The sequence below is a fragment of the Lithobates pipiens genome, unplaced genomic scaffold (genome assembly GCF_037356315.1).
Source record: "Lithobates pipiens isolate NorthernLeopardFrog02 unplaced genomic scaffold, aLitPip1_a1.2 Scaffold_22, whole genome shotgun sequence".
Lineage (NCBI taxonomy): Eukaryota > Metazoa > Chordata > Amphibia > Anura > Ranidae > Lithobates > Lithobates pipiens.
Window position 1 is genome coordinate 327,326,059 of NW_027507784.1, and position 12,200 is coordinate 327,338,258.

General features: G+C 43.5%; 1 protein-coding gene across 1 annotated transcript in view; it reads left to right on the forward strand.

Moving 5' to 3' along the window:
- The first annotated feature begins 217 nt into the window (after window positions 1-217).
- LOC143925033 (serine/threonine-protein phosphatase PP1-gamma catalytic subunit A-like) overlaps window positions 218-12,200 on the forward strand; it is a 39,129-nt gene continuing 27,146 nt past the window's right edge. Inside the window, exon 1 of the mRNA XM_077449612.1 lies at window positions 218-383. Within this exon, the coding sequence (XP_077305738.1) occupies window positions 329-383 (55 nt within the window). The 5' untranslated portion in view covers window positions 218-328. The remainder of the gene's footprint in view (window positions 384-12,200) is intronic.

Genomic DNA, 12,200 nt, shown 5'->3' on the forward strand with positions numbered 1-12,200 from the left:
CCAACCAGCGACCACCTTGGTCCCTCTGCCAATCAGCGCGCGGCGGGGCAGAGCCCCTTTTTTGGCACTCACCAACGCAACGGAAAAGGGCGTGACCCCCCCCCCCCAGTTCGAATTCCTCCGTCATCGGCATCCAATGGAGGGAGGAGGGAGGGGAGGCGCGTCCTTGGGCGGCGCATGCGCCCCGCGGGGCTCCCATTCACAGAAATGCGCAGCACGCCCGGGAAGAGGGGAGGGGCCTCGTGTGCGCACTGACGTCATTAGCCGGCGGAGTAACCGAGAACCGGCACACACGTGACCTCCCCACAAGGGCCAGAGAACCCGGACCATGGGAGACGGAGAGAAGCTCAACATCGATTCCATCATACAGCGCCTGCTGGAGGGTGAGTGCGAGCCGGGGCGGCCTGTCCGAGGCGGAGTGAGAGAGGAGGGGGCGCTGCTATAGACGGCTCCCGCCTGTATGGGGGGGAGGGGAGAGCTTCCTCCCTTATATTATACAGAGAGGTGTATAGGGGGGAGGGGAAGACAGACTGATTCTCATATAGGAGGCTATGTGTGATCTATAGAGGGCTGTATGGTGGGCATAGGCCTTCTATCTATAGGGGTTTAATGTATAGAAGTCTATGGGGATGGATATAGTCTTATTATACATCCACTCCCTAGTGTGTGTGTGTGTATATATATATATATATATATATATATATATATATATATATATATATATATATATATATATATATAATCTCTCTCCTATCATGAGATATCTATATGGGGGGGGGGCATTTGTAGGTGTCTGATGTATATTAGTCCTGGGGGGGGGGGGAGGGGACATCGTTGTCTTAGAAAATACGCACTCATAAGTTTGCATACCCTGGCAGAATTTATGATTTCTTGGCTGTTTTTCGGAGAACATGGATGATCACGCAAACTTTTTTTTTTTTTTTCTATCACCCATGGTTAGTGTTTTGGCTGAAGCCATTTATCAATCAGGTGTGTTTTTTACTCTTTTTAAATCACAATGGAAACAAAAAACTAACCAAATGACCCTGATCAAAAGTTTACATACCTCAGTTCTTAATACCGTGTATTGCCCCCGCTAACCTCAATGGTATTTGTGGAGGAGGCTCTTTATCTTCTCAGATGGTAAAGCTGCCGCTGCCCATTCCTCTTGGCAAAACACCTCCAGTTCCTGTAAATTCTTGGGCTGTCTTACATGAACGGCACATATGAGATCTCCCCAGAGTGGCTCAATGATATTGAGGTCAGGAGACTGAGATGGCCACTCCAGAACCTTCACTTTATTCTGCTGTTGCCAATGACAGGTCCACTTGGCCTTGTGTTTTGGATCATTGTCATGTTGGAATGTCCAAGTACGTCCCATGCACAGCTTCCTGATGAATGTAAATATTCTTCCAGTATTTTTTGATAACATACTGCATTCATCTTGCCATCAATTTTGACCAAATTTCTTGTGCCTTTTGTAACTCACAAATCCCCCCAAAACATCAGCGATCCACCTTCATGTTTCACAGTAGGAATGATGTACCTTTCATTATAGGCCTTGTTGACTCCTCTCCAAATGTAGTGTTTATGGTTGTGGCCCAAAATCTCAATTTTGGGCTCAACACTCCAAATGACTTTGTGGCAGAAGGTTTGAGGCTTGTCTCTGTGCTGTTTGGTGTATTGTAAGTGGGATACTTTATGGCATTTGCGTCATAATTACTTTCTTCTACAACTCAACCATGCAGCCCATCTTTCTTCAAGTGCCTCCTTATTGTGCATCTTGAAATAGCCACACCACATGTTTTCATAGTTCTGTATTTCACCTGACGTTGTTTGTGGGTTTTTCTTTGCATCCCAAACAATTTTCCTGGCAGTGGGGGCTGAAATTTTAGTTGGTCTACCTGACCATGGTTTGATTTCAACAGAACCCCCCCCCCCCCCCCTCTTTTTCCACTTCTTGATTAGTTTGAACACTGCTGATTATCATTCTCAATTCCTTGGATATCTTTTTATATCCCTTTCCTGTTTTTTTTATACAGTTCAACTACCTTTTCCCGCAGATCCTTTTGACAATTCTTTTGCTTTCCCAATGACTCAGAATCCAGAAACATCAGTGGAGCTCTGGATGAAAGATACAAGGGTCTGTCAGGAGTTCAGATACATACATAGATAACGAGCTGCACAATTGATCATTTAAAAAAAATAATAAAAAAAATAAAATAATTGCAATCTCTAGTCAATCCCTCTGACAACCTCTATTGCAGAGTTTGCCAATTCTTTCATATAACAAGTATAGAGACTTATCTGCTCTCAGCTATCAAAATAAAACATCTGGACAGGCTGCCAAGTTTTTAATATGAAACCATGAATAAAAGACGCTGTGAGAATCGTGATCCATCTTCTAATCAAAATCGTGATTCTCATTTTAGCCAGGATCCTACAATGCATACATGGCAAACCCCTTTGTGTCAACTTGTATGCATGTTATCAGGGTATGTCCGCTTTTTTGATTGGTGTCATTTGGGTAGTTTCTGTTGTGATTGATTTTAAAAAGTAAACGCATTTGATAATAAATGGCTTCAGCCAAACACTAACCATGAGTGAAAAATGTTTATCATTCATATTCTCTGAAAAATGGCTAAAATCATAAATCCTGCCAGGGTATGTAAACTTATAAGCACAACTGTGTATGAATTTCTTCTAATGGGGGGGGGAAGCCTATCCTGCATACTATAAACTAAAACTTCCTATAGGTGTCTAATGTATAGAAATCTACAGGGAGCATAGCCCGTCTATAGGTGTCTTTGTAGAAAAGGGGGCTATGTCCCCTGTAGATTTTTATACATATCTAGATGTGTAATGTCCCCAATCTATAGGGGGGGAGAGTTAGTCTTATACATGCACCTCCAGTAGGTTCCTGTGTATAATGGATCATATGGGGGGGCTTGGCCCTTTTTTAATATATGCTTCTTTAGGTGTTTAATGTATAGGAAGGAGAGTATAGAGGAGAGCTTCCATTATAGTGGGGGGGGGGGTCATCTGTTTTTAATAGAGACCTATATGGGGCATAGCCCACATATACATCTGTAAGTATCTGTGTTATGTATAGAAATCTAATGGAGAGATCATAGCCCTAGGGCTAGATAAAGACAAGCAAAGGGCTGTATCTGATCTGTGGGCCATAGTTTGGAGACTACTGCTCTATATGATCTCTTGTCGTTAGCCATAAGAAATGTATTTTGGGGGGGGGGGGGGGGTATAGGTAAATGCCGACCATGGAGGGGTCTATGGGGATATTATAGGTACAGGAGCTGAGTATGAAGCCACCAATGCAGTTTTCATGGACAGTCTTCCTGTAGCTATAGTGTCTGTGTACACGCTTGCTTATGTCCCTGTTGGCCGCTGCTATGCTTCTGTCTATAAGGGAGGTGTATACTGCTGGAGGGTTTATCTTCACAGGTATTTACTCAGGAACTCCTTTCCCCTCCATACAAGGTATGATGCAACCGAGAGGCTGATGTGTAACGCAAAGAAACTGAACCTGACTTTCTCAGAGTCCTGTTTCCTGTTAGAGAAATATCTGTACAGATGATTTGGCGTCCGTTCCCCATCTATATAAATATTATGGCGTTCATTCCCTGACTATCTGTATTTACAGCGACATTTCTCCTCTGCATATTAGATGTTGGCAATGTAACTCTTGCTCTTCCGTTATTAATAACTAACAATTCGAGAAGTACTGAAATTGGGTTGTGTCTGTTTTTTATTTTTATTTTCAAGGTGGTGTTCTTGGTCTTTTAGTGGGTCTGTAGTGTAGTTTACAGATATCTTTGTCTCTCTCTCGGTCACTAGAGCCCTTGTCACATTTTGCTACCCGCTGGAGTGCTCATGTGCAACGCTGCCATATGCGTTCAAACACTGTCGTCAGACCACTTTGCCACAGGGCCCCTCACGGGCTCGCCATGCTTCGGGCACGGTCTCTCTTCCCATAATTATAATGTAAGGGTGACTTCACACCTATGCATTTTCCTGATTTGCACTACAGAACATGTTCCATAGACTGTAGTGCAAAATGCACTAAAACTGCATAGTGTGAATCAAGCCTAAGGCTGAATTCACACCTAACACGTTTTTCTCTCTGATAAGCCCTCTAAATCGGGTCTCCAAATCGTCTAAATAAAGGGCCAGTTTACTGTCCGTCAGTCTTCAGGTTGGCCAGATAGGAGCCAGTGGAATGAGAATGTCCAATGGGGAGCAACAGTGGCCTGTTGGTGTCAGTGGATGGAATGGTGGCCCAAGGGCTGCAGTTTGGAGACCTCTGCTCTACATTTACGTTTTGGAGGAAGCTGTGGAAACTCTGTATGAACATTCATCTCTCTGCAGATTCTGCTTATGTTGGAAATCAAATTTTGGACACCAGCGCTGTAAGGTTTTTTATATGCAAAACGGGACATTCTCTGTGATGTGCTACATCTGTATTCATTTCCTTTTTGTATCCCTTGGAGAGGTTTATCTGTCCTATGTCCAAAACGGGAAGTGAGCAAATCCCTGCTTTACTGTCCTCTTGGTCACAGGGCATTGAATCCTCATTGGGGTTAAAGCGGAGGAGCAGAGATACAGCTGCCGACCATATCGATAGATTGGCCAGCGCTGGGAAAGTGAAACAAGAAGTTTAGTTGCTTTCACTTGTGCTTTTTCCTTTCTGCTCCTGTCTCTCAGATTTCGGTAAATTTTTTTTCTATATTCCACAACTGAATCCAAATCCATATGTCGGGTGAGTCCTGGCTGGTGGTATTTTTGAGACGGATACCAAACTTGCAACTGGGGCATGTGAAAGGTAATCGATATCTGGGTGATAAGTCTTTGTTACTCTGCCAGCGGATAACTTTCCTGAAATTGGAGCATATGCAGCTTTGGTGAAACGAGTGCCGTGCCGATTTTTTTTTTTTTTTAAAAAGAAATGCAGATGTATAGAAAGTCTCTAGGGGAGATCGGAATTGCTCAGACAGCAGAGAGGAGGCTCACAGACACTTTGGTGAATAGGCAACTTGGAGTTTTTGCCATTTGTCTACTTCTTTTTTTATTTATTTTTTATATATATATATATATATTTTTTTCCCCCTGTACACTAAAGTACCGTAAATGTAAACCCAGACTTGCAAACGGTTTGCAGAAGTGTCGTGTATTCTATACAGATGCGGGCTTTGACAATTTTTTTTTTTTTTTTTTTTTTTTTTAAGTAAATCCAACTTTTCAATCCCTCCCATCGGCAGTCATATTTTTTTTCACATATTTCGTTGACAGCGTAGTCTTCCACGTCTCCTCTCTCCGCTGAGATATCTGTATCTATTTCGGACTACGTCACTCCTGCATGTGCAGTTTGGCACTCATTCCCATCATCTTGGAGTGCTGAGATCTACAGTGCCCTGCCGTTGTTATCCCCTTGTTTCTCCTGAAAGGGGCTTGGGTAAGTATTGGGGGGGGGGGGGGTTTATTTATTTTATTTTTTTACATCTTTACAATTTAAGGATTGCATTTTACAGCTGATATAAGCTTTGTGATGGAATTTACATATACTTTTTTGGGCTAAATGCCTGCAGGCTGTTGGATTGGTACGGTTCTTTTTGTTTAACCATTGGTAATTTTACAGTTATGGAGGCAAAGAAAAAATCACTACATGTCGTGGGGTAGGAGTGCCGCAGCATTTAGTTGCATTTCTTGCAATAAACTATACTCTGTAACGTTGGCCACAGCAAGGGCTAAGCTACGTGGCTGATGTAAATCTTATTACTGATAAATGTAACCCTTGCTGGAGTCGTATGGGGTTAAAATTATACTAGGGCCGAAACAACTAATTGATTACTATTTTCATAATCGATAAATCGGCCATTAACATAATGGGGTTAAAAAAACTAAAATTAGCTTTTTATAGTACAAAAAGAGCAAATCGCTACTGTAAATATTACTTTCACTGTCCCATAGTAAAAAACGAACCCCTTAAAGTAGCAATTTGCTCTTTTTCTCAGGCCTGAGTCACATCTCTGGGTGGTTTTTGGTGCTTTTTGCAGAAACACACTACACTTCATTTACATGGTCTCCTATGGGACACGTTCACATCCATGATTTTTCAGCTGCTGCATATTTGGAAAAGACTAGGACTTTTTTTTTTTTTTTTTTTTATTACCTGATTAGTTGGCAAACTAATCGATTATGAAAATAAGTTTCAGCCCTAAACTATACTGATCTTTACTGACTTGATGTGCAGGTAACTTTGCCAGCGATACAGACATCTAGCCCTGAAGAGAAGAAATCGATATACGGTACATAAAATAAATAAAACAAAGTGTGACATGTCTAGGAAGTGACGTCACCCATAGACTTACTATGGGGCTTCTGCTGTGTCCTCTGCACTCTCCTCCACAGCAAAGCCACAGCTCAGCGTGGGGGCAGATCGGCTTCAAAGATGGGTATACTGACTTCTTCTGGTTGGGGTTAGATTGTGGATATGTAAAGATTTTAGTGTTGGGGTGGCCTTATCCTTAATAGTTGGGTGTAGAAATTAACCACAAAGGAGAGAACCAATGGCTCATGTAGCACATAGCTGCATCTTTTATAGGTTACATGCATGGGCCATCAAATCCCAGTGTTCTTGTGCAGGCACAGGTACCATGTCCAGCTTGCTGCCAGCAGCCTATCATCATCTGACATACTTAAAGATGGGACTGCTGAATATAGTGTGGCAGCTGACTTTATGGCTGCATGTGTTCGGAGACCATGGCACTACATATTTCAGCCTGTCATGTTTCTGACACACTGACTGCAGGGCTGGGTGCTGCAGCTGTGCCTCCCTAGTTACAGCATGAGGCCTTTCTGATCATACAACTGGAGCGCTTTACCAGCATGCAGGTTGCTTGCGTGGCTTGCTCCATAAGGAGCCATTTATTCCACTGTTTAGCAATCCCTAGTTACTCCTCCCCATGTAGAGTAATAAACCCTCCTGCCTGTTTATCGGCACACAGAGCATCTCCCTGCCAGGTGGGAGCGCACTCCTACCGGTGGCTTCTGGGGACTCGGCAAGGATAGGTGGTAGAGCTGCACAATCCTGGCTAAAATGAGAATCCTTTTTATTTATTTTTCTTCTTAGAGCACGAGTCTCTTGGTGTAACATCATCTTTCACATTAAAACAGTAAAGTTAGCACAATTTTGTTTTTGTTTTTTGTGTATTTTTCCAAAATGCATTTGAAAGACCGCTATGCAAACACAGTTTGACACAAAATATTGCAGCAATCCACTTTTATTCCCTAGGGTCTGCTAAAATATGTTTAGGGGGTTCCAAGTAATTTTCTAGCAAAAAAACATTGCATTTTTAACTTAAAGTGGAGATCCACTTTAAAGTAGAACTTCTGCTCATCAGAACCAAGCTCCTTTCGGGGTTTGAGGGGAGGTACAGATGCCTGTATTTACACCACTTCCTGTCCCTTCCCCGCTGTCTGCTGGGAAACACACATCTCGCAGGGACTATCCGTATTGTGCAGTGTAACTCGCAGCTTCGGTTCCCTACTGCACATGTGCAAGTCTTCACTTCCTGATTCCCACACTAAAGAGGGTGGCGGCAGCACCCAAGAGCAGTGACAGATCGGCTTTGGGTGCAGACATCACGGGTGCGCTGGACAGGTCAGTGTCCCTAATTAAAATTAAAAAAATGAAATCTTTATTTTGAAACATTTTAACAGAAGAATACACTTGAGTACACATAAGACAGTATGTCAGGACCTATTACAAGTCAAACTGTATGAAACAATTAGACCTGTTTATCTTGTCCAGGGAGGCAACGAGAAAATGGTCTTAGTCAGGCACGAAGACCCATTGCCCTACTTTAAGCTAGTACCTGCAATGTCCCCTGCATATCCATATCTGCTCTGGTTTCTTGGACCCGTGGCCCTGCCGGTGTCTTGTCATATAACATCCTCCATCCATAGTGTCTGCTGCGTACTGCGCATGCGCAGTACACAGCAACACAGATTCCGAAAATTGCCCAGGATGAACGCGCCTGTGCCGCGAGTCCAGGTTCTAGCCCCACCATCCAAGTGGACATAGAGTAGGAATAAAAGAGCCGAGCGCAGCGAGGCCGACCCGCCCGCGAGGGGCCCTCTAATATTCACAACCCTATGTCCGCTTGGATGGTGGGGCTACCACCTCCACTCACGGCGCAGGCGCCGTTTAGCTTCGGAGATTTTCCGAAGCTTCGTCTGCTCCGTACTGTGTATTCGCAGTACAGGGCGGACACTATACGGCAGAACGGAAAGTGCTTTCTAGTTTCACGGAGGGGACAGGCTGATGCCCGATATGTGTGGGGTCGGGGAGGCATAGGGCAGCCCCGGTGGCAACCCAGGAGAGGGGGGGCCCAAGCGTGCCGACTGTCCATAATTTTAAAAGTCAGCAGCTTTAGTATTTGTAGCTGCTGACTCTAAAAAAAAGATTTAGACTCGAAGTGTTAAACTTCCTGCATTTACAGGTTGTTTAAAAACTTAACAGACTGCCTGGATTTTTTTTTTTTTTCCTTTACACACAGAAATTTATACTTCTTTTTTTTTTTTTTTTTTTTTTTTTTTTTTATATCTAAGAAGGAAGAGTTGGTTACCTTGTTTCATCTTAAAAACTTGGCAGACTGCCCAGATGTTTTTTCTTTTGACAGCTGAGTGAGCAGATAAGTCTCTCCACTTATATGAAAGAATTGGCAAACTCTGCAATAGAGATCGTCAGGGGTTTGAATTGAGATCACCTTTTTTTTAACAATTAATTTTGTACAGCTCTAATAGGTGGTCACCCTGAAAAATAGGATTGGAAAGTTGTTAAACTGCCAACTGTTGGTGCAGAAGTATGCTGCTGTCTCCCTTCCTGATTGAGCTGTGTGGCTCTGGCCTAATGTGACCGCTATCAACTTCTGTAATCTCTCAGTAGCAAGAGATTAAATTGTTCATGTAATTTAGCCCTAAACCTGTTGCGAAACAAATATGATGAAGCTGCCAGTGTTTTGACTTAAGAGTCCCTTCACACCGCTGCATTTTTTTTGTTAGTTTCTTTAAAATGATTGTAAATGGTGATGATGCATGGTGATTTTTTCTCTGAAAGTGACTGTTTTTAAAAACAATTTTTTACAGGAGATGGTCAGTGACTGGGTACAGGAGATCAATTGAGCCTCACCAGTGCCTGTCGGATGCAGCCAGCCAGTGTCCCCATTGCAGACTGAAGGGAGAGGAGAGCCACCTGTTTGATTACAGCGAAGGGAACATCACAGCATTCATTTCTATAGCTGTTCCCTGCTGCGTGCCGTCATACAGCCCCTCCCCTTGTACAGGCACATGAATAGACCACCCGTCCAGGATTGGATGGGTGATCTGTCTATCAGTTTCCCAGATGGGGGAGGGGGGTGGGTGGGTATGTGGCGGCACACAGCTATTGAAATGAAAGCTTTTTCTTTTGATATATGGCTGTATGGGGGTTGGAGCATTCAACAATTTATGGTTCATTTTACACGCAATCACAGTAGGCATAGTTTCTCTATTTGGTTGAAATGAAAGCTGTAAAGTTCCCGATGCTGTAATCAGACGGCCTCTCTCCTCTCTTCTACGATATAGGAAGCCCCCCTGATAAGCGGGGTGGAGCCCAGGCCCCGCCCCATTTTTGCCACCATTATCTGCCCTTTTATTTTCCCCCCCCCTTACTTTCTGAAATTTGGTGCATCCCTAATGTAGATTACTAAGATTTAAAGTTGTATTGGAGGGTTTACAACTACCTTAAGGCTCTATGGACAAATAGTGTTGCAGCCATACTACTGTAGTGGGCACATACCTGCAGTGCATCGGAAAGAGCACCATTTGGTCAAGTATTGCACTCATGGTGGCACCAAAGGGGTTAATTGTCCGCATTGTGTAATCGGGCTGTTTGATCCTGTCTTCTGATCCTCCCCTTCTTTCACAGTCCCCAATCCATCTCCTAATAGTACAGAGATTTTGGAGTTGCTATGCACATGCTCATTGTGTGTACCTTTTTGGGGGTGGGGTGGTTACCTCCTTGGGGGGGGGGGGGGGGGTGCCTGTGATCAGCACTGTCCAGACAGTGGGTTAGGGGTTCTGCAGCCTCAAAGGACTATCTGAAGGGAATAAAACTCCTACAAGCATTAACAGACACTGATAGAAGTCACAAGACTGCTATATACTGCTGAGAAGATATTTAGCAGTTTATATTTTACTAAACTAATTGCGCTTCTATTTTCTGGGTACTGGGGAGACCAGATATAGTGAATGCAGTGTACTGGGTTTAGTAACCCTTTAGGAGAAATTCCATTAACATTTTAAGGCCTGTGTGTGTGTGTGTGTGTTTTTATTTTATTTTTTTTTTTTTTTTTTCCCTCTCTTCCTCTTGGGATTTGTCCAATTCTTATCTCTTTGATCTCTAACTTCTTTCTCATTACATACTTGCTCTGGTTCAAAGTCAGTGCATCTCCCTGGAATGTGAAAGACTGAAGTGCAGAAAAACGCTCACTGTTCTGAGCCCGGCCTGTAATTTGTGCTTTAACTTCACTAATCATCTGTGGAAGAGGTCTCTGTAATGTTTTAGCTTTTATTGTTGCTCAGACTGTCTGTGACTTTGTTCTGTTTAGCAGTGATCTAGCAATAATGTCAGATGTCACCCTTTCGGGTGAGGCACTCTGATGGTCAGGTGACTGACCTTTATATAGGCTGAATATCTGGCAAAAGTAGAAGGAGCAAAATTTGTATTTTTTTTCCCAGTGTGACAGACTATATTGGGGAGATTTACTAAAACTGGTGCACACAATCATCTTTCAGGTATTGTCAAAGCTTCATTTAACAAGCTGAGATTGGAAGCTGATGGTTACTATGTTCAGCTGCACCAGTTTTAGTAAATTAGTAAATTCCCCCCCCCCCCCCCCCAAATACATGTGTCCTGACCATATTAATGAGGGAAAGCTGCTTGCTGTGGGGGAATTTGGGAGGAGGGAGGGGCCATGAGCACTGAAGAGGGACCCGAGAAGAGGAGGATTGGGGGCTGCTCTGTGCAAACCATGTGGAAAGTATGACGTGTCCTATTTTTCATACTAAAAAAATAAAAATAACTTTAATGGAACAATTTGGGGTTAGAAGCTGATTAGTTTCTCTGCAGAAGTGAGACTGATTTTGCACACTCCAGCTTTAGTAAATAATCCCCTTTTATATCCATGTACACATTGGCTTTTAGAGCAGAGTTTAGGTGAGGTCAAACCTCCCCTTTCCTGAATGCAGAAGAATCGCTAGGGATTGGAACGTTTTGACCGCCGGCCGTGGGAAAACATAAACTGCGCTAAACTGTCTGCCATTTCCTGTGGTCAGGAGCTGCCAGTGTAAAAAAAAAAAAAAGATTTTCTATCACTTCCCATACCGGAGACTGCCGACGCTTGGACAGTATGCCCTACAGAAATGGAAAATGAAGGCATGGACAGCAGTAAAGATCTAGAGCCTTCCCCTCTAATATTAGATTATGGCACATACTATCTCCAATGCAGATGGACAACTGCAAAATCCATCTCCCAGTGGGGCTTTATGGGGAAAAACTAAAAACAAGATCCAAAGTGTGTGTGTGTATCCCAACTGTATCCAAAGCAAACACAATTTTTTGGCTGGAGATCCATTTTTAGAAGCTTTGGTTGAGTTTTGGCTGACCTCCCAATGGAGAACGGCTGGAGTGTGAACATGCAGCTCTAGCTTTAAACCTCATAACATGCCTGAAGTTTAATTGTTTTTTTTTATATTTTATTCGGTTTTCATGACTTAACATTTTAAGACCCAAAGATGTAACAGCTCTTTCCTCGCTCCCACCTAAGCAATGCCTGCAGCCAGCTAGCAAGATATGGAAGCTTGGGCCAGTGGGAGATTCTTCCATCCACAGTTCAGCCATAGATGGAATCTTTTTTTTCTTTACCCCCCCCCCCCCCCCCCCCATCTGACCATGGAAAATCTGCAGATAATCTATAGGTGTATGGCCAGTCTTGTGCCCCTTTAACACGATTGGTCTCCTGTGTGTGGGGTGTTCTTCCTCAGGCGTATCTGAGCAGGCCACCTATTGACTAATATGGGCAGGCAGATATCAATGGAGATGTGTCCTCCTGACTGGAGGTCAACCGATATGTCGGCTGGCC